The sequence below is a fragment of the Sinohyriopsis cumingii genome, chromosome 10, assembly GCF_028554795.1.
Source record: "Sinohyriopsis cumingii isolate HCF-2022 chromosome 10, ASM2855479v2, whole genome shotgun sequence".
NCBI lineage: Eukaryota > Metazoa > Mollusca > Bivalvia > Unionida > Unionidae > Sinohyriopsis > Sinohyriopsis cumingii.
In genome coordinates this window covers 92,198,462-92,222,348 of record NC_142970.1, presented here as the reverse complement: position 1 = coordinate 92,222,348, position 23,887 = coordinate 92,198,462, and the positions used below count along the sequence as shown (strand labels likewise).

The window sequence follows — 23,887 nt, the reverse complement described above, 5'->3', positions numbered from 1 at the left end:
TAACTTGTGTACATGTCGAATTTGTCTAAAACTTTTTCCGAATGATCATTAAGTCCACAGATTGTCCTCAATCCAATTGCTGCATTGCATCATTCTCATATTCTTCTTTACAAAAATGTCTAAAGCGGTGATGAATTGTCCTTTTTCTGATTGGACATGTTCTGATCTTAATTAGATCAATTTGCTCTAACAATTTTCATCCACAAGTCAACCTGTAAAATTCAATTTTGCTTAATATCTGGCGCCATTTTCTTTAAAAGTACAGACTGGTCCTCTACCTAAGATCATTATCAATATAATTAATCTATGTGGCAATGTTTCAAACCCATGTTTTCTTGGAAATGGGTCATGTAGTTGCTATAAATAGAAAACAAGGAAAGTACATGTAACTCTATGATGGAGAAATGAGCTATAATGCTTTTCTTATGCAGCAGTCTTTCTTATTAGAATATTCTCAAGTTTTATGATGAGTGGAATTAAGGAGATGATAACAGAAATTACAAACACAACTTTTATTGCTCTATTTTAATTTTGCAATTTTTTTTATGTAAGGGAAAAGCGTAATCCAAATACAGGCAAGCATAAGACATAATTTTGGTGAAAAACAGCATAATGATCATGCCAAAAACAAAATGGTTGGCATGTATGCAGAAGACAAGCCCTTCCATTAGCATGTATGCAGAAGACAAGCCCTTCCATTAGCATTTTTGCAGAAGACAAGCACTTCCAAATAAATGTAAATATGAAGTACTAAAAGAAAACAAGGGTAAAAATCTGACAATTCTGTCAAATGGATACCTAACAATAAAAAATGGTACAAAAATTTAAATTCTTAAAATATAGGGTTAACATCTGTTATATAAACATCAAAAATTTCATTACCATTTTCAACTGGGGAAGAGCTGCCTAGTATAAAAGCAGTGAAAAATAAAGCCGTATTTAATCATAAAATGGCTCAAAATAGTAAAATCTGGACCTCAATACTAAGATCTGTAACCTCATTTTTCCAACAAAAGCACAACAATATTAATTCAAATCTAAAAAGTCTTTGTCTCTCTGTCAAGCTACATAATTATAAAGGACACATGTTCATAAAAGACAATGTATCTCCAGGGTTCATACACCTTTGGTGTCACAAAATTCAATGACTTTATCCAATTTTTTTCAAAGACCCCGATGCCCAGTGCACTATAGGTATAATTATATTGATTTGAACTACAATTGTGTTTGAAATATTTTTGTTCATTTTTACATTCTTGACAATAATTATATCTAGGTCAGTGTATTTGATTTTTTTCCACCGTTGGGCCAATCAGCCCCTGAGCATTAAAAATGATGGGCCAGTAAAAACATTATGGGCCACTAACTGACAACAACTGAAATCAGTAGCATTTACTGTCTCAAAACTGATGGGAAATTTTTCAGCTTCATGCAAAAATGGCCTGTCCTATTGTCTATCTAAAACACTGCTATGTGACTGATAATTTCCAATAAATCAGATGAGATGAATAAATGCACAACACTTACAAACAAAAATCAACAGGATGGAAATTTTGATTGAGAGTCAAAGCTGATAGCCCCGTTATTTAGTATAGGCAAATTTATAGAATGTTTCATTATAGAGGTATAATCCTCCGTTATTTCACTTTCAAGTATATGGGAAATTAATTACCAGGTCTTGTAAGTTGTATTCTTGTTTTTGAAACCAATTTTATGTATGTTTTTCATTATCTTTTGTTTCGAGAGTTTGAACAGCTGATTCACCATGATTCAAAGTACAAGATGTACCGCTGCTGCTGAAAATAAAATGATGAAGAAGAATGATCGTTGAAATGATTTTTATGCTCTCTATAATCAGGTCTGTGCCCAATTATAAATATCTGATGGGTCACGTGTTGTAAACCACCCAACAGCAAAGTTTTATTTTGATTACATGATATAATGGCATGAAAAGAAACTTCGTACATCCATTTGTCAACTAATTTTACATTTTTCAAGGACCGAGGCTTATATTCAAGTACTTTTCAAGGTAAAAATGATTTTCAAGTAGTTTTCAAGGATGAATCGAAGTTCAAGTGATACTGTGTGAACCCTGTTCTCAGTTCATTCTTTTATATACATCATCATCCGTAAAGGAAACATTGTATTGTTTTGAGTCCATTATTGGCAGGGGTTCACTGGTTTTTGTGTAAGTCTGTATCTTTAATGTGCATGCATGGATGTTTGTCTGTGATACACATGTGTGCATTCTTTTCTTTTCTTGTCTTACATAACCTATTTAGTGTCCCTTGATTCCTTCTTTCCTATTTTTTTTTTTTTAGAGATGGCTGGAGGCAACTTTCCTGGCCAAGAGTTAAATTATTTATAATTTTTATAAATGGCAGCAGTAGCATTTTTTTCATTTCATCATTAGCAATTTTTTTATTTTATCATTAGCAATTTGTTTATTTTATCATTAGCAATTTATTTATTTTATCAGTAGCAATTAAAAAAAAATCATCCACAGTAATTTAAAAAATGTTCGGCAATAGCTATTTCACAAAGGTTATTAGTAGCAATTTTTTAAACTTCTATCAGGACCGAATTCTTCTGCAGCAAAAATCGATATAAACAAAATGTCATCTTATTCCTAATGCTGAAGTGTGTTGATATAACGAGTCGTAAGCCAAACCTGCCTTAAACAGTCGTCCCTGGGAAATGATGACAATGATCTCCTGAGACAAGTTGTGGTTACAATGAGTTATAATAATCAAACTTGTCCTAAACAGTCACTTTGGGAAATGACAATAAGGATCTCTTGAGACAAGTTGCTGCTACAATGAGTTGTAATAGTCAAACTTGTCTTAAGCAGCCACCTTTGCGAAAAGACATCAGTGATTGATATCCTGAGACAAACTGATAGTCTGTAGAGTTGCAATAGTCAAATCTGTCTTGAGTGGCCACCTGTGGGAAGTGACAATTAGCTCCTGAGACAGGTTCCTGCCTGGTGTAATATCATGTAATGAATCTGCAGAAATGACTGTTTAAAGCAGGTCTTTGCTTTAAAAAGGAGAAACAGCTGATTGAACTTTACATTATTAATTTTAACTGGATTATCTTTTCCAGTTTCTTGGGTAAAACCCTGTAAACAGTGCATCATATCTCAGAGGATTACTGAGTACAATTTCATACTGGCAAAATCCATAATCAATTAAAAGTCCTTCACTGCAATTGGATTCAGTATATTGTCCATTATGAAACATGTCACACATATTTAAAATGTCATCCCCAGTCACTTTATTGTCTTTATTATGTGCAACACGGATTGTAATATGTGCACTTCTACCTCTCTCCAAACTTCCATCCACTCTGTGAGCTTCCTCTTCTGATTTTACAAACAACTGGAGCTGTTCGGCATCTAATTTTACACGGACTCCTATTGATCTTGGCGTGAAAATTATGCTGATTATTTGGAGACTGAAAACCTTCCCCAATGATGCAATCACATTTTCCTTTCTGTGATAAATATTATGCATTTGATTTCCCAAGAAGTTTGCCGTAGAGTGGATGATAGCATTCATGGGTTTAAAGTGGGATTCAATCACGGTGTTAAAATCTGCAACAAAAAAATAATAAAGTGGAATAAATATAACAGATAAAATAAAAGTACCCTTTCCGACAAGTGAAAAATCTCTATTAAAATAAGAGTACAGCATGGGATATATGATACACCCATCTTGCAATTTGTTCCCTATTAATGACTTTGACCTTGGAGTTAGGGTCTTGACCACTATATGAGAAGGTGTGGACCAGGGAGAGATTCATGAAAATTTCCACAGGGTATATTGCATCAGCCTGGATAGGAAACAGATCACTGACAAACAGATCACTGACAAACAGATCACTGACAAACATTATCCCATTTCTTGACCTTGACCTTAAAGCAGCAGCAGGACTGAATATCTGAGACACTGTCAAGATATATAACAGGCTTCATTTCCATTAAAAGTCTACACTGGTTCAAACATTTTACCTGTAAATTAGTAGAGGTGACTTACCCATTATTTATACTATTCCTTGCTTTGACCTTGAGGAATGATGTATGGCTTTGACATGTGACACACTCTTGCCCTAATATATAACCAATTTAAGTTTCAATAAATAATGTTTAGTGGTTTAAGAATTATACTCCAGACAATGATACAAGTCTGAGTTACATTTTCCTGTGCTGTGACCTTCACCTAGGGAGCCCTGAGTGGCAGAGTGGTCTAAAGCGCTTTCCGTTACGGATCACTGCCATCTCACCTCTGTCTGCGTGGGTTCGAGTCTAGGATTCAGCCAGTGTGGGTATGTGAGAAAGCTTGCCAGTAGCTTCTCGTGGGTCGGTGGTTCTTTCCGGGGTTTTCCTGTGTTCTTCCTCCACCATTAATACTGGCCGCCATGCATAGCCTATCGTGTGCTGAAAAATGGCGTTAAACCCCACAACAACAACCTTCACCTAGAGGCAGCGGGAATGGCTATGGTATACAACACACCATCTATACCTAGTATATAATTTACTAAAGTTTTATCTCAATATCTTGAGTAACTCAAACACTCCCAACAAAGATACAAGTAACAAAAATATATTTTCCCTTTCTGTGACTTTGACCCTGAGGCAGGAGGCATGGGTATGGTACACATGGCATATCATATAGTCATTTTATATACATGGGCAAAGTTTCATGAAAATATCTACAATTATTTCAAAACTATGGGCCTATAACATAACAGACATGAATTATTAACAGAACAGACATGACTTAATATAGACATGACTTATTAACAACAGACATGACTTAACAACATGACAGACATGACTTAATAACACAAGAGATTATGGTGTCTCCCATACGTTTATGAATGACATGGTTACAGTGTCTGGTATGCTTTTATATATCAACTGATTACGGTGTCTGGCATGCTTTTTATATATCAACTGATTACAGTGTCTGGCATGCTTTTATATATCAACTGATTACCGTGTCTGGCATGCTTTTTATATATCAACTGATTACGGTGTCTGGCATGCTTTCATATATCAACTGATTATGGTGTCTGGCATGCTTTTACTGATGCATCAGGATGAAAATTTAGCCAATATATATTGCCAGCATTCAAACAGATTAAGGACAGTCAATATTTAACCATGCCATCATTAAGAATGCTGTCTCTTACAAAAACAATATAATAACAATAACAAGGACTCTGTATAGCGCCTAATCTTTAGAAGCTCTAAGCGCTTTATAACATTGGACAACACAAAAGGACATGATTACCAAAAAACAAACACCATGAAATTAGAAAACAGAAAACATTCTGAAAATATTTAAGGTAAGGAAACATTATTAAGTCTTTAAGTCTGTTCTTGCTATTGAAATAGGCAAGTTTTAAGAGTGCCCTTGAATGAGATCACTGTCTTCGTGTCTAAGTTCAGTGGGCAATTCGTTCCATGTTGCTGTGCTCTGGTATGCAAAAGAACACTGTCCATATGACTTTGTTTTCATAGCCAGGGAATAATGATTATACGATTGCCAGAAGAGGAGCGTAAGTATCTTGCTGGTGTGTACACATGGGTGAGGTCAGATAGGTATGTTGAACTAGAGTCTGTCAGTGAAACATAGCACAGAGAACAAATTTTGTCTTTGATTCTGGATCAAATGGATAACCAGTATAGGGTACAGAGCAGGGGGAGGTATGCTCTCATCGGGGTATTCTATGGATGCTCCGAGCAGCAGTGTTTCGAACTTTTTGAAGTTTCTGGAGTAGATATTGAGATGAACCAGACAGAATTGAGTTACAATAGTCCAGTCTTGAAAGTACTAAGGAACACAAAAGTATTCTAATGGCATCAATTGAAAGATAATATCTACCACCGTTACATGATTTCTCTGAGATGTTTTTTTTGCTGATGACCAGCCAGCCAGCATGTCATTGGAGATGAATCAACATAGTGATCTCACATGTCATAATCAATGTGTTCATTTTGTCATATTTAATTTGCATATCATGGCATATATAGAAAAATGTAAGAAACTTGAATGGTTTTCAATAAATCATATTTAGCTATAAACATATACAAAGGCAAACTATATTTTAACTATCAATATAGATAGTGTATACATAAACACATTACACACATATATATACCTGCTACTATGTTACACACACATATACCTGCTACTCTGTTACACACATATATACCTGCTATGTTACACACATATATACCTGATATGTTACACACATATATACCTGATATGTTACACACATAATCCCTGCTACTATGTTACACACATAATCCCTGCTACTATGTTACACACATAAATCCCTGCTACTATGTTACACACATATATACCTGCTACTCTGTTACACACATATATACCTGCTACTCTGTTACACACATATATACCTGCTACTCTGTTACACACACATATACCTGCTACTCTGTTACACACACATATACCTGCTACTCTGTTACACACACATATACCTGCTACTCTGTAACACACATATATACCTGCTACTCTGCAACACACATATATACCTGCTACTCTGTTACACACATATATACCTGCTACTCTGTTACACACATATATACCTGCTACTCTTGTTACACACACATATACCTGCTACTCTGTCACACATATATACCTGCTACTTGGTTACACACATATATACCTGCTACTTGGTTACACACACATATACCTGCTACTCGGTTACACACATATATACCTGCTACTTGGTTACACACATATATACCTTCTACTCAGTTACACACATACATATCTGCTACTCTGTTACACAAATATATACCTGCTACTCTGTTACACACATGTATACCTGCTACTCTGTTACACACATGTATACCTGCTACTCTGTTACACACATGTATACCTGCTACTGTTACACACATATATACCTGCTACTTTGTTACACACACATATACCTGCTACTATGTTACACACACATATACCTGCTACTATGTTACATTAACTAATTACTGAATAGCTGCCACTTTAATCTTTTCCTACAATCCTCTTTTCTTCTGCCCTTGCAGAGGAGTACATGTATATGGAAAATAATTCTCGATGTTTATAAAAATCGTATTCGTTCTGCACAAGCCACAAAACTTTGAATGGAAAATTTTTAATTCTGTAAGTGTATATGTGCTTTTCTATCAAATCAAACACACATGAATGATCTCTAATTCCAATAAATTTCTCAATCCAAATAATATCGTATCTTCTGCTAAATCTAACTCAATATGACATGTGCCTCTTAAGAAATGACCAAAAATTTATAATACTGTTTTCACAAAATGACATCCAAACATTACACGAAGCAGAATCTCTTTAGCTTTGTTCAAAGTGATGATTCGGAGATTTTCATTTGACACAATCTAATAAGTCTGTGAAGAACTATGTATTGAATACTCTTAAGTCCTGCATCCTCAATAGTACAGAAGGAAGAAAAAATATTAATCCAAATCTTCCTACAAATGCTAGTAATTCTAGTTTAAAATAAAAGTTAATTTACTTTCCATTTTCGACCACTCCAGTTGTTGGAGCATTTGCCTTGGATGCAGGAAATCATGCGCTTAAAAGCCCCAGAAGTCGTATAAGATACTTATAAAAATAGCACAAACAGCAACCTCACTTGGTGCTCAGCATTAAGAGGTTAGTGGCCAGCCTGGTGTCACATGATGCCCAAGTGCTAGACATCACTATAAACTGCGACAATGCAGACATCATAGCAATATGACTAAAATTTTAAAACTCCAAAATACACACACACACATACTTTCCTTCTTGAACTGGAAGTCTTTAATATATAATATATCAAATAATTTAGCAATTTTGTCCTATTTCCTGATAAGATTTATAATTCCATGTAGTTGACATTCGAATATCACAACATTTCTAATAGTGTTTTTCCAAGTTCCTGGTATTGCATCAAAACCTAAGTTGATTTCTGGAAAAGCAATATTAATAAAAAAAGGGGAATGAACTCCATGTATGCAATAAACATGCCATATTAAATATATTAATGATAAAAAAATACAAACCTCACACCATTTCTTCAGAAAGAATTTCTCTCTCTCTCTTTCTCCCTCTCTCTCACCAAATTTTTTTAAATTCTGTGAAACGCTGTGGAGTTATTCTTTTTTTAAAAAAAAAATAGAGTTCCGTCCAAATTCTTCAAGTATGTCTATAAGAAGAAGCTTCTATGGTGAATGATTGAGCTGATGAATTAATTATTTTAGCCACATGTTCTTAAGTGCACGACAAAATCACTGTATGACATCGTCAGGCCACCATCTTGATAGCTATTGACTGGAATATTACTTTTCATTTTGTCACCTTTAATTAATTAAAACTAAATATAAAAGAAAACTGAATGTTGCATGATTTCTCTGGAGGGTCAGGAAGTTGTTGTTGTTATAGGGTTTAATGTCATTTTTCAGAACAAGATAGGCTATACATGGCGGCCATTATTAATGGTGGAGGAAGAACCCAGGAAAACCCATGCCTAGAACCACCGACCCACAAGAAGTTACCAGCAAGCTTTTTGACATACTCACACTGGCCAACCCTGAGACTTGAACCCACGCAGACAGAGGTAAGATGGCAGTGATCCATAACGGTGAGCGCTTTAGACCACTTGGCCACTCTAGGCCCCAGGTCAGGAAGTAAAACAGTGAACAAATGATAAAATACTTAAAATGTAAAGTCAAATATAGTCCTAAATAAATTGCTTTTTTTTCAAGTAGTCCGAATTTTTTCTAGTGGAACATCATCAAAAGCTTCCTAATTGATTTCACCTCAAAAATATTTTGTTAGTAGGTAGAAGTCAGTAGACATGACAAGTATAAACTCCACTGACACTGACAGTGTACACTGGCTGATGACCATTCCCAGGAGGCAAGCATGGGTCAAGCATGTTCCTCCCAAATGTGAGCTAAGCAACACAAGCCCATCTCTGAAATCCACTCTATATGAGGGAATCCATTCTGCAAAAATGGGTTCATTATTCTGAAGATCACCTGCAAAGCCCTCCTTCCACAGCTTTTCCAAAAACAGAGCATGATGATTTATATAATAATTAAAATCACCATATGGACTCATCCATTAAAAGTAGGTTACAGTGGAACAGTTTTTGCCATCCCAATATAATGCCATGCCCCCATTATCCCCAAAATCAAAGTGACCTGGCAGCCAACAGCACAAAAAACACCCTTTCAAGTTTTAATGAGTATATCATGTTTATTTAATGCTTGGGATATTAACAGATTATCCAGTTATAAGTTTTGCAAAGCTGTCAGAGTGTAAGAGAATCCAGAAAGATGATACAACTTGCTTGTTTGAGAGGTTTGAATATAGTTCAAAGATCTGAACATGTCTGTAATTTGTAAAAATGTTAGCCCCATCTGATAATTGTCTCCTTTTTAATTGTCTGATACAGGGATGCATAGCCGCAACAGGTATGATTTTCATATCTTTAACTCTGTATACAGGGATGCAAAGAAACAACAGGTATTGTTTTCATCTTTTTAACTGTCTGCATAAAGGGATGAATAGTCATAACATTTCACTGAACTTACTACTTAAAAATGACAGGGCTGGTAGAGGACTTTTTGTAATGGCAAAGATGATCATTGAACTTCCTACTTAAAAATGACAGGGCTGGTAGAGGACTTTTTGTAAGATGAAAGATAACTTTGGAGAACCTGAATAACCATAACAGAAATAATGGAATAGAGAAATCTGCAGTACTGGCAAGATGGATGAAGAAACAGAAATCTCGGAATAGAAATCGGAAGGCAAGAGATTTTCTAATTAATACTAAGAGACATTTACCAGGACTTTCTTCTGAAGAAATCCATGAAATAAAAGCAGCTCCTCTTTCCTGGTTTCCAATCACAATTTTATGGAAACAGTTCCACACTTTATTGCAAATTTCTTCAGAATCCAACTCGTTCATGAACCAGCCATAATAAATTGGTGTTAGTCGCTGATCATCCAGTTTGTTGACTTTATGCTGTATGAGATCTATTGCTACATTATGCGAATTTTTCTTTGCAAGTTCCTCAGGGTCCTTACGCCAAGAAGTGATTGGTTCAACGATGACAGGAATATAGTGATGAACATCATGAGCCAGCTTAAGATATGGTGCCATTTCCCATTTCATAATATTAGTGTTGTCGATCACAATCACGTGACATCTCTCTATACACTTTGACTCTGCGATTTCCTGGCAATGATTGTGAGCATCTGATAAGAGACTGGAATCAAATCTGAAATTATTTGAAATTCAAGATTATTTATATACACATATAGTGAAATCCATCTATAACCGACAGGTTGTTTTTGGCAGGTATACTGTATACTGTCACTAGTATATAACAAAACATTCACCAAATGATCAGAAAACCAGAATTCTGTATTTGTTAAATACATATTCAGCACCTCATGTATATTGTCACTATCTTGCATTATAATTCATTATCTTGCATTAAATCGGGGGAAGGATAAAAACTGACCCAAAAGTCAGTGTTGCTTGTACATCTTTGTATTTTCATGCACAATACAAATTGGTTGTACATCCTTGTCTTTTCATGCACATTAAAGTCCCCACATTATTACTGAGTTCAAAAACTTTCCATTTATGTCTCTAAAGTTAGGTCCCTACTTGAGTAAGGCCAGACCATGTGACTAATTTCAATTTATGTCTCTAAACTTAGGTCCCTACATGAGTAAGGCCAGACCATGGGACTAATTTCAATTTATATCTCCAAAGTTAGGTCCCAATATGAGTAAGGCCATGGGACTAATTTCAATTTATGTCTCTCAAGTTAGGTCCCTACATGAGTAAGGCCAGACCATGGGACTAATTTCAATTTATATCTCTAAAGTTAGGTCCCTACATGAGTAAGGCCAGACCAGGGGACTTATTTCAATTTATATCTCGAAGTTAGGTCCCAATATGAGTAAGGCCAGATCATGGGACTAATTTCAATTTACGTCTCTAATGTTAGGTCCCAATATGAGTAAGGCCAGACCATGGGACTAATTTCAATTTATGCCTCTAAAGTTAGGTCCCTAGATGAGTAAGGCCAGACCAAGGAACTAATTTCAATTTATATCTCTAAAGTTAGGTCCCTACATGAGTAAGGCCAGACCATGGGACTAATTTCAATTTATATCTCCGAAGTTAGGTCCCTAGATGAGTAAGGCCAGACCATGGAACTTATTTCAATTATATCTCCGAAGTTAGGTCCCTAGATGAGTAAGGCCAGACCATGGGACTTATTTCAATTTATATCTCCGAAGTTAGGTCCCTAGATGAGTAAGGCCAGACTATGGGACTAATTTTGGATTTATGGCTCTGGAGTTAGATCCCTTGAAGAGTAAGGCCAGACCATGTGGCTAATGTCAACTTATGTCTCTGGAGTTAGGTAGGTCCCTATTTGAGTAAGGCCAGACAATGGGGCTAATCTCAATGTCATATTACCTGGTCTTTTCATGCTCAGTTAATATATATTTGGTTTCAAGGTGGTAATCTCAAATTTTCCAAGTTAATCAACAGAGAAAGCATGAGTAACCACCTGGGGAATGACACGTTGGTCTTTTTAAAACACCATCTGACAACAGGGTCGATGTTCACACAAGCCTTTTTCTTAAAAATGTAAGAAAAACAAATCACATGCTATTATATGTTTTGTTCATCAGTCTTCCTCAGCCCTACCCAAGGGGATGGACAAAAATTCTAAAACAACTAATCATTCCAAACCATATCCCAAGGTATCTATTCTCTATTCTGAAAAGCACATGAGGAATTTCCCAGCTGGATGAACAGGATCACATAACACCTATTTTTACTGCAAAACAGACACAATTATTGACAGTTTTTTAAATACTTATTAGAAGGTAGCAGATTTCATATTTGTGCTCAAAAAATCTCCATATAAGTGTACTTGCAAAAATTATGAACAATTCTGATGTCATTAAATGTTTGTCTTCTACAGTATTTTAAAAACTAAAATCCACATAGATCTGCTCCATACCTGTATATTCCATCCTCACCAATGAAAAAGTTATCAGCTGAACACACCTCCGTTCCAGGATATATTTTCTGTATTTCTCTGACAATTGTAGATTTCCCTGAACCAGGGAGTCCTCTCATAATGAACATGGTCTTAGAACGTGACACCCAATGCCTGGTCCTGGCATCAACCAGAAACGGGAAATTAAGAGTTCCTTGTTGGATTGGCTGGGTTTGATTGGTGGTTACGATGCTGTCTGGCACATCCTGCTAAAATGACATGAAGATGTTAATTTCAAGATTAAGAAATTAGCGAAAGTGTACTGGCTGAGGCACTGTACAATAACAGCCTGATGCTGCTAATGTGAATTGCATTTGTATGACGAAAATCCCCATACAAAATTCACTCTTAGCACTGCCTTTGTTCCTTGTATCACAACATAATTTATTTTGTATGTATATATAATATTATGAAACTTCACTGAGTGATCATTTTGATTAAAAAGAAAAAACTTTCAAACCTGAATAAATTGACTACATTTTAATAGACTTGTGGGACTTTTAGATCATCTGCTTTATGCAGCTATAGTACTCCCTCACTATAAGCCATTCATTATAGCATGTCCCTGTCCTAAGCTGATTATGGTTATCAAGTGGTAGTAAAATTATATGCATAATATACTTCATAACAGCACTCCCTCACTATAAAGCCCTTTATTATAACACAGTTCCTTCATAAGGCAGATATGGTTATGGATCCCATTTTAGCATTTAGTAGTAAAATTATGTATAATGTACTTCATAACAGCACTCCCTCACTATAAAGCCCTTCATTATAACACAGTTCCTTCATAAGGCAGATATGGTCATGGATCCCATTTTAGCATATAGTAGTAAAATTATATGCATAATGTACTTCATAACAGCACTCCCTCACTATAAAGCCTTTCATTATAACACAGTTCCTTTATAAGGCAGATATGGTCATGGATCCCATTTTAGCATATAGTAGTAAAATTATATGTATAATGTACTTCATAACAGCACTCCCTCATTATAAAGCCCTTCATTATAACACAGTTCCTTCATAAGGCAGATATGGTCATGGATCACATATTTTTGTACAATTACACTTATTATGTACTTCATTACAAGGCTGTTTTATTATACAACTAAATGTACCAACATACTGCTAATGGATCACCTGGCTCTGAGCAAAAAATAGGGAATAATAAAGTATGACAGCACACACAAGGTGGAAAAAATAAATGTTCTTTGGCCAGCCACCCCCATAAAGCCAGCACAGAACATGGGGCTTACACCTACATCCCAAACTTTAGCCATGATGCAAAATTGTGCAATCACCATACAGCCTGGCAATTCATTATTTGGTGGAAGGCAGGTATTGGTTATTTTATCAACAGGCTTATAGTATTTTGGTACATAATTTATATTACATGTTTTTGCATGGTCATATGGGTACATGCTTTTGCATGTAAGGAAAGTGATGGCCTGCTCCTTTTTCTGGCATGGATGCTTCCTTAAGTTGGCTAGATACAAGTTTTTCTATCATCTTTATGGTTACTGGCTCCTGTAAGCACAAGTGTAACATCTTTATGTGGTTACTGGCATAGATTCTATATGTGGTTACTTGCATAGCTTCTTTACGTGGTTACTGGCTTACATAATTATGAATTTAGTTCTGTGTCTCTTAAAAGTGTAAGTGTAGAATCTCTGAGTCAAATGTAAGTATGAATGTAGCTTCGAGTCAAATGTAAGTATGAATGTAGCTTCGAGTCAAATGTAAGTATGAATGTAGCTTCGAGTCAAATGTAAGTATGAATGTAGCTTCAAGTCAAATGTAAGTATGAATGTAGCTTCGAGTCAAATATAAGTATGAATGTAGCTTGTTCAAGGGTCAATTATTTTAAAGTGAATCTGTGGAGCAAATCATTATCCTGCATGATCAGATTCAATTTAACATCGAAACCTACCTATAAGTGACCATCAAGGGACTATAAATTGTCTGTTATGGGAAGGTGTCCTTTGAATAGAAGTTAAAATGATAATGGATATAAATGTTATCTATAAATGTTGTCCTTTATCAGCATATATCTTGAATATGGAAGTGTCTAATAAGGCATGTTTTGAACTATTATTATTATGATTATTATTAGTAGTAGTAGCAGTAGAAGTATACAATTATTATTATTATTATTATTATTGTCAGTGTTGTCACTAGACCACTATCAGGACAGGGTGCTCGTTGCCTCTTATGGCATACAGTATTAAGTTTGGTAAGCAAGCCTGATACTAACAAGAGGACAATTTTATGCATCACACTGCTGCATTTAAGAAAATATTTGCAACAATTATTGAACAAATAGGGTAACTGGATGCTTAGTTGATGTCTCAACTGTAAATGCAGGATACTACCATATGTAATTTATAATAAATTCTGGAAATTTAAAGTCAATGTAGCCCCCAAGTGGGCAAGAAATATTACAAGATAGCAAGGTGTTACCTAGATCTGACAGTGTGACACTATAAGGTATAACGGTACCAACTGTACAACCCCCAAGTGGGCAGAGCTTAAGGTGTAGGGAACACTGAATTCAGAAATAAAGAAAACTAGCTGTGATTGATGTAAGAGTTGAACTTTTTGTTAGGCATAAAAAAAAGCTGAGCCTCTTGGCAACATGAGAGATTATGTTAATTCATATCTAGATCACATTTTGTATTTTTTATGATTTTTTTAAAAAAAATGTGGTACACATGACTGAAAATGTCTGTTGTGACTAGATAACTTTTAACCCCCATCTAGTACCAGCAGAGTTATCTCTCTTAAATGCAATGGAGTACATGGTTCTGTCTTTGTCAAACTGACAGTTTAACATTGTTCTCTATGAGAGTTTGTGATACACATGCTGAGGTAGAAAGTATATTTATTTCACAAAACATTAGCATTGAGGTCTATGGGGAAACAGTTGGTACCGTGGTACCTATAAGCTTAAAAAGGACAACAATTACTATTATTATTATTATTAACATATGCCCTACTGATTCTTTAGGATCTGATTAAAATGACATTCTCTGCAGGGTCCTGGTTAAAATAACCGACACTCTCTGCAGGATGCTGGTTAAAATAACTGACACTCTCCTGGGTTCTGGTGAAAATTACCAGTACTGACAATCTCTGCAGCATTCTGGGTAATGTGATTGACACTATTCAGAATTTTTCTTTACATATAGCTGTGTACACAAAAAAAGATTCCACGACTACCGTTTAGTGTTTGATATAAAAACATATACTGATATAAAATATTATATTCCAACATATATTGATATATATTATTATATTCCAACATATATTGATATATAATATTGTATTCCAACATATATTGATATATATTATTATATTCCAACATATATTGATATATATTATTATATTCCAACATATATTGATATCAATTATTATATTCCAACATATATTGATATCAATTATTATATTCCAACATATATTGATATATATCATTATATTCCAACATATGTTGATATATATTATTATATTCCAATATATATTGATATCAATTATTATATTCCAACATATATTGATATCAATTATTATATTCCAACATATATTGATATATATTATTATATTCCAACATATATTGATATATATTATTATATTCCAACATATATTGATATCAATTATTATATTCCAACATATATTGATATCAATTATTATATTCCAACATATATTGATATATATCATTATATTCCAACATATGTTGATATATATTATTATATTCCAATATATATATTGATATATATTATTATATTCCAACAAACATTGAGATGCAAGCATCCTTCTTCCAAATCTTTGATTTATTTTATGTGATTATAAAGTTTTCAATTATCTAACCAAATACTGTACATTATGGAAGGAGCTATTATTTTTAAATTTACTGCTAACAGTTATTACTTTTTCTTAGTAATTATTGTTGCTATTATTTGTTTATGCTGGTAGTCATTGGTGAAGTAGTTGCTTGTTTTTTACTACTAAAGTAATAAATATTTCTAAACAGTGGTGGTGGTAGGTTTTCAGATGGTGAGGTTTTGTGGTCCCACATCTCATGGTGTGGAGAGTAAGTAGGGGAGGTGTCAATGTGTATGATGTAACTGACTGACTATTCTTAATGTGTTGTTAAAGCTAGAATGCCTGTATTTGTTTTATTATTTCACAACTGGCTGAAATCACACACTATTTGCTTGAATTAGAGTCCTTCAACAAATTTTCTGTGATATATTTCAAGCCACAGTGTAGCACCCTAAGCATAGGATTGCATTTTTTTTGTCATATGTCCCCAAATTATGCACCCTAGTTTCCCACTGGACACACTATTTTGCAAAGAAAAACAAATTATAAAAATACACCTCCTACTTTTCTGTAGTGCATGTCCATCCATGACCATATTGGACACTAAAAATGTCCATAGTATACAGTAGCAATGGCATGACTTGGCAAAGGCATAAGTTAGCAATTAACATCCCTTTTAAAACAACATATTTGGATATTAAAACATTAACAGTTTATAATAGTCTGACATGTTGCAATGTAAAGTTCTTGTTGGTGTAGTGTATTTTCAAGTTTGAATGTATTTATACTACAGAGAAGAGTTAATTTATTTTGAGGTTGAATTAATTTGAAAGAGACTAAATTTACATCACAAAAATTTGTCAATTAATCAATGCATTCCTAATTTTAAAATGGAAAATTCCTTAGTGCAGTTCATTCCATGTGAACCAGATATTCAAACATGTTAATGTTTTCATGAGTTTCTTGAGCACTTGATAGAACATTTATTTCAAGGAAAAAATGACAGCACTGTACAGATGACAAAGGTAAGGTGGCAAAAAGTGTCAATGCAGATAAGAACATCTTTTTTTATAGCACTACTAGAGTAAAGCATTAAGTGCTATTATTTAATTTTGTCCCTTAAAAATGTTGGGTGTCCACAAATGTTTGAAAGCTGGGGGACACAGTGTCCACTACCCTTTGAATCCTATGTAGCACACTAAAGCCAATTTATTCTCAAGGAAATTTAAGATTTCTCAGTTATTCTAGTCTATTCTGTGTCTCGGTTATTGTCATGTGCTGAAAAATGGCATTAAATACCACAAAACCAAACCATTATGTGAAAAAAATGGCATTAAGCACTATAATATCGAACATCAAACCTTCATGAGAAATATGGCATTAAATGCCAGAAAACCAAAAACCAAACCATCATGTGAAAACATGTAACAACTTCACTAATCAGGTGATCATCACCTCATGTACATTCATCAGCATTAGTACCCATACATCATTTATGGTTTTCACTTCAAATTTGTGAAAATCTCAATTTTATGGGAGTCAAAGAGATTGTGTGAATTTCAGCAAGAAATTTATGAACAAAAAATATGGACATTGCTCCATGAACACAAATACTGTTTCCAGATGGCCCATTTGTAAATAATTACTGATTCCAAATGACCTATTCATTTTGCAGGGATTGTACAAAATTACCAGTTCCAAATAGTTTCTTTATCTTCAAGGGGCTGTACAAAATTACTATTTCCAAATTGTTTCTTTATTTTCTAGGGATTGTACACAGTTACTACGAGTTCCAAAATGTCACATTTTGTTTGCTGGGGTTGGAAATAATTACTAATCCAAATGTTCAGATTATTTTGCAAGGGTTGTATGTAATTACTGATTCCAAAGAACATGTTTATTTTGCAATGGTTGCACATAATTACCAATTTCAAATGGTCTGTTTATTTCACAGAGGTTGCATATAATTACTGATTCCAAATTACCTGTTTACTCTGCAAAGATTGTACAGAATTACTGATGCCAAATGGCCTGTATAATTTTGCAGGGTTTGGACATAATTATCAATGTCAAATGGCCTGTTTATTTTGCAGGTGTCATAAATAAATACAAATTCCAATTAGCCTGTTTTTTTTTTGCTGTTGTTGTATATAATTATTTATGCCAAATGGCCTCTTCATGTGCACGGGTTGTACATCTTTACAGATACCAAAAAGCCTGTTTATTTTGCAGGTGTTGCAGATAATTACTAATTCCAATTAGCCTGTTTATTTGCTGGTGTTGTATATAATTACTTACTCCAAAGAACCAGCTTATTTTTCTGGGGTTGTACATAATTATGTACTCCAAAGAACCGGTTTATTTTTCAGAGGTTGTACATAATTACTTACTCCAAAGAACCAGTCTATTTTTTCTGGGGTTGTACATAATTACGTACTCCAAAGAACCAGTTTATTTTTCTGGGGTTGTACATAATTACGTACTCCAAAGAACCAGTTTATTTTTCAGAGGTTGTACATAATTACGTACTCCAAAGAACCAGTTTATTTTTCAGAGGTTGTACATAATTACTGATTCAAAATGGATCATTTATTTTGAACGGATTGTACATTTAAGAAACATATCAATACTAATAACTAAATTAATTAGCTGAAAGAAACAATGCTGCGGCTTATACTTAGCAAAAAGGACTGTCACACCAAACATGCCATTATACAAATTTATATAACCAATTGAATTCATTTAAACACATTGTCATTTTCATTTTTTATTAGTTTATTTTATATATGATTCAGTTTCACTGTTTTGTTGACAGTGAAAAACCACTATTTTAGTAGAAATACTATTTCCACATATTTTTTTCATGCTTCTCCATCAGGGTTTTTACTGTTCCTGACAATTGTTATGTATATCTAACGTGCGTCTTTCACTATTGGTACACCACTGTATATTGCATGTAAGTTATAAATAGGTCTGTACATATTTTAAAACTAACTGCAATAATGAATCTGTGTACAAGTTTGGGGTGATTTCCAATTGGATGGTTTCGTCCAGTTGGTTCTGTTCCGACACGGGACATTGTGACAAAGGTTATACAAGAAGCATTGTGAAATGGATCAAGTAGAAAAATACTGTGATGTTCAGCTATAAGAGTGTATATACGAATGAGATTTGATCAATTAATTCAATCTTATTTCTTATTTTCTTGTTTTAATATCAGTATCCAGATGTATTTAAAGTTGGATTTAATTTGTGACAAAGGTTATAATATAATTTGAGAGGAAACGTTTGTTTGGATTATTAATTGGAAATACAAAGTGCTTATTGACTCTAGACTAAAATATTATTCTGAAATTATTGTGAATTTATTCAAAGGAGTTCAGGACAATGCCATTGTGATGTAGAAAGACTGCTGGCACATCAGCATTCTCAAAGACCTGGAATTCATTCCAAACACTTGTTCCTTTTGGACTTGTGTAGAATGTTTTATGATTATTTTGGATTTAATTCATAATACTGTAAGTTTCTCTTAAATTTTCATTTTAAAACTTAAATTTAAGTATTTGTTACATTTTACAAAACTTGTTAGTTTTGCTTCTTTCTGTTACTTAGTTTAAGACTGTAGAGTCATAGAACAAAAATTATATTTTTTTATGTTTGGCAATAGCACTTAGCATAACAGTGGCCAACTAAAGGTGGATGTTCAAATGACAAATGAACTGCACAAAAAGCCTAGGAAGATAAATGCTTCCAAATGAATGTAAATGCAAAGTACAAGACAAAATGCAAAACATAAAAAATGCAAATAAAACAAAAGATAAATGAAACACATGTAAAACCCTTAAAATATGATTACAATTTGTTTGAAATGCATTCATCGAAACATCCAAGATCTTCTTTGATGGTATGATCTCATACAGTTTGTTGAAATATAAAAATCAATCAGTTACCTCTTCGGCATATATCCTTTCTTACTGAACAGATGTATTGTCAACAGCGTTGTTGTCCCTACATTCTTCTAGATATATTTTACAAGAGAAACCTGTTTTATGCTTAGTAGTCTTCCTTGCTGAAGGTATAAATACTCACCCAAAACTTATAGATTTTTATAACAATGCTGTATATTAAGACCCCCCACACACACCATCAGGGATATGCCAAGTATGTTCATTTGTTTGGACTCCATCAGGTTTTCCATTTGCCTGACAGTGACATGGCAGGTATGCTAAACTTGTGTTTGTTTGTTATTACCTGATTATGCCCCAAGAGAGATGAAACATTTCTGACTTCAGCTGCTCTTGGCTGGTCGTCTTCCTTTTCATCTAACAAGGACTCTCTCCTGTTTATCCCATCCTCGTTTATATGATCTACTGCTTGATATTGTGAACTCTTTTTCTTGCCAAAACAGTTTCCCATCCTGATTCTGTGATTGGAAACAATAATGCATTCAAGTCCTATTCTATGTACTAATCAAAGAGCACAACTGATAAAGTACTACAATATAAACCAAAAAATGTGCCATAGTTTCTCGCTCATGACCTATTGCAAATAACAGTGATATCTGTTGCTGCATGATGTTCTAACAGATAACTTCAAACAAAAAACATAGACCCTGATCTACCAGCACATTATACAAATGGCACCTTAGATCAACAAATTGTCTTCTGCCACCTTACATTATTTTCTGACATCACTGGCTGTAGTGTAGAAAAACCATGCAAGTTGTAATTCAGTGGCAGAAAACTGACAACCAAAATTCAGATTTAATATAATATAATATAATATAATAAAGACTTTATTTTGAGAAGGTAACTCAATTAGTTACAGAACTGATCTACCTTGAGGCCTTCTATTTGGTATGCACAATATATACAGTATATACAACATGATGTGAAGAGTCTGGCTTGACACCAAATAATTAAGTAATTTTAAAATTCAAAGTATCAAGCCTGGAACACATGCTCAGGCATCAGTGAAAACATAAACATGTATAAAACATAAAATATCATCATGCATTGAAAAATTCTGCTATGAAAATGATACAAAATTACAGAAAAGCAGGCATATTTTTTGTGCTAGAACTGTTCAATCTTTAAAGATTTCATCCATTTAAGACATTGATTATGAAAAGATGAAATGCTAGGAGCCTGCCTTATATCACTGGGAATGTTGTTCCATACCAGTGGACCAGTATACTGAAAACTCTTTTTTAAAAATTCCTTCTTTGGCATTGGTATAATGTAATTTGTTCTTCTTATGGGCCTTAAATTCTCTTAGATAAGCTTCTGTTGTTGGAGGGCACAGGTGGCAGAATGAAGGCCATGGAAGTAGCATCCATATTTCAAGACAATTTACACTTGCAACATATACATGTCAAGTTCCCAGAATTACAGATGCCATCATAAAAATATTTTATGTGGGTATATCTGCGATATTAGAGTAGCTCCCACTGCATAACCTGGAAACTACATGGCATTGATTTATAAATTGTTTCTCACAGTCATCTGACTTATACTGGAAATTAAATGCATTGAAATATCAAGCAAAAAACAACAAACTGACATAAATAATTTCTTGAAGGTCAATATCCTTATTTACATATTCGATGATCGCTAACTTTAAGACCTGTGACATCATAGCTCTCAGGACTATTACTATCAATATAAAAAGAGGGGAGACTTGGCTGCAAAGTGGTGGACCTCGGACACCCTGGAGACATAGTTGAGCACATAATATGCTTGGACATCCACTAGTCCTACATGTAAGACCATGACACTGATATTTATGTTTTGGGCATCAGGATCTTATAGCCTAAATAATAGCACTGTGTCGTGTGTTTTGATGTTGACTAACATCGAAACAAAAGTCAAATTTTCAGGAATATCTTACACAACTGGCAACTAAAATAAAAGCGCTTTTCTACAAAGTAAAGTCCTAATGTTTTAGTCAGACTTTATTTACTCTGATGTCTTTTCTTTAATAAATTAAAAATTCTCACGAAAGAAATGGACCTGTTTTCAAGTTTTGTTGGCCTACATTTCAGGTGACTGGAAAGCTACGAAAGCCGGGAATGCTGAAATCATGTTAAGTTGAAATATTATTCTTTAAGAAAATGAACAAAAATATATTATGCCTACTGGAACTGTAAAGCAACATTTCGTTTCATTCAAGAAACATATCCGCCACATAAACCTACTTAAACATACTTTGGCATACCTCGACTACCGTCACATTGCAACAAATTGAAATGTATGTCAACGGAACATGAAAATGGGTCCACTTGCTAGTGTCATATTTTCATTCCGCCAGGATAAAGACAGCACAGTAAGTATATTAATTACACATAAATTAGTGGAAGAGTATCAATATATGCTGCCAAATGTGTGAGATATTCCTGAAACTCTGACTACTTGTTCCGATGTCAACGACATCGGAACACACTATACAAGGCCATTATTTGGATAGTAAGACATAGCACTAAAGCAAAACTAACATGTATGTCTTACACTGGAGGACTAGGACATCCATTAAAAGAAACCATACACTCTAGTACCATGACAACAAGACAAAATTTGATTATACTGCTACAAAACAAACTTTTTGCAGCTGACTCAGAACTTTTCTTGTCTTAAATTTCAGCAGTCATTCAGATATTACGGAATGCTATTATACATATACATACATACATATACATACATACATATATATATATATATATATATATATATATATATATATATCGGTAAATGAAAAATATAAATACTGAAGCATCTGCTAAGATGTAACAATAATTACTCACGCTCTTGTTGAATATTGTGTATTTCTTTTGTCCCTTCTTTGGATGTGATGACTAAAACTAACCTGGTCGCCAGGAAGAAATATTAATATCAAATATGCAAGCAATCTGTTTTTATTATGTTATCGTTCGGGGAAAACCTTTTCTAATTTTATACATAAAATGCATAGGTATTTCCCAGCATGTTACTATTTATATCATATCACGGCATTATACAGATGTTATCTAAGTTAGCGGTAAGACACTTAAAGGTCCAATTTCTTTGTCATTTGAAATATTTTATAGATATCACTTAGAGAAAACAAAGAGTAAATATTATTTCACCTTTTGAACAAGATTATTATAGTGTTAACTGCAAATTATACAACTTTTTTTAATATATAAAGTTGTACCCTTAGGAATCGACAAGGAACAATACCGGAAACGATAACTAAGTTTAACTAAGTTCGTTACAAATGTGTTGGTACCGGAAAAACTGCATAGATGGGCATGGCTGCAGGCTTCCATGCCGCGACAAGGGCTCGTGACACAACAGGCACCTGGCGTTTTGTCCATTATACAAAGAAGCATATTGGCAATTGATATGAACAACCCCTCGAATCTATTATAAATAAATAACAAGTAGCACACTCCGGTCTAAATCAATAAATAACAAGAAGCAACAATCCGGTCTACAATTAAAAAAAAGAAAGAAAAGAAAGCACTTTTCCAATCTACAATAAACAAACAAACAAAAAAGAAGAACCACCCTTGCCGTCTACTATAAATAAATAAGACGATGCACTCCTTCAGTCTACTATAAATAACACGATGCACCCCTTCAGACTACTATAAATAAATAATACAAATTCACATCTAGTCTACTATAAATAAATAAAAGGAAGCACCCCTCTAGACTACTATAAATAAGTTAGTGATTTTTTTTTGGGGGGGGGGATAGTCAGTGGGGACGATATAGCGTCAAGTGGACATCTATGTTTAAAAGAAAAGGGTATATCGACTAACGGGACAATGGGAACTTTAACAGGAGTGGACCTGTTTAACGTCAAGGGATTAGGACTGTATAGCGACAAGGGATTGGGACTGTATAGCTACAAGAGGAATTGAACATAGCGACAAGGGATTGGGAATGTATGGCGTCAATGGAAATC

At 34.1% G+C, this 23,887-nt stretch overlaps 1 protein-coding gene across 3 annotated transcripts; it reads right to left on the bottom strand.

Moving 5' to 3' along the window:
• Positions 1–510: 510 nt before the first annotated feature.
• LOC149790583 (2',3'-cyclic-nucleotide 3'-phosphodiesterase-like) lies at positions 511–23,456 on the bottom strand. Of its 3 annotated transcripts, none has more exons than XM_089972679.1 (6): positions 23,204–23,456; positions 22,740–22,801; positions 20,192–20,363; positions 12,083–12,327; positions 9,876–10,312; positions 511–3,595 (listed from the first exon to the last, which is right to left on the bottom strand). In XM_089972679.1, exons 1-6 carry the CDS (start codon positions 23,225–23,227, stop codon positions 3,093–3,095), a joined length of 1,443 nt encoding a protein of 480 aa, XP_089828805.1. In that variant the 5' UTR covers positions 23,228–23,456; the 3' UTR covers positions 511–3,092. The 3 variants fall into 3 exon arrangements, with proteins under 3 accessions (XP_089828805.1, XP_089828804.1, XP_089828806.1); XM_089972678.1 differs by having other exon boundaries at positions 12,083–12,330; positions 23,204–23,448; XM_089972680.1 differs by lacking the exons at positions 22,740–22,801; positions 23,204–23,456 and adding an exon at positions 23,061–23,165 and having other exon boundaries at positions 12,083–12,330.
• Between the last annotated feature and the right edge of the window lie 431 nt (positions 23,457–23,887).

What these genes read in the sequence shown, in the direction of transcription:
- LOC149790583 (XM_089972678.1), bottom strand. Translation starts at nt 23,227, where the DNA reads ATGCCCATCTATGCAGTTTTTCCG. An exon ending in CTCTCTTGGGGCATAATCAG is followed by an intron (nt 12,331 to 20,191) that starts GTAATAACAAAC and finishes ATGTCATTTTAG; the next exon opens with CAGGATGTGCCAGACAGCAT. An exon ending in GGTGAGGATGGAATATACAG is followed by an intron (nt 10,313 to 12,082) that starts GTATGGAGCAGA and finishes AAATAATTTCAG; the next exon opens with ATTTGATTCCAGTCTCTTAT.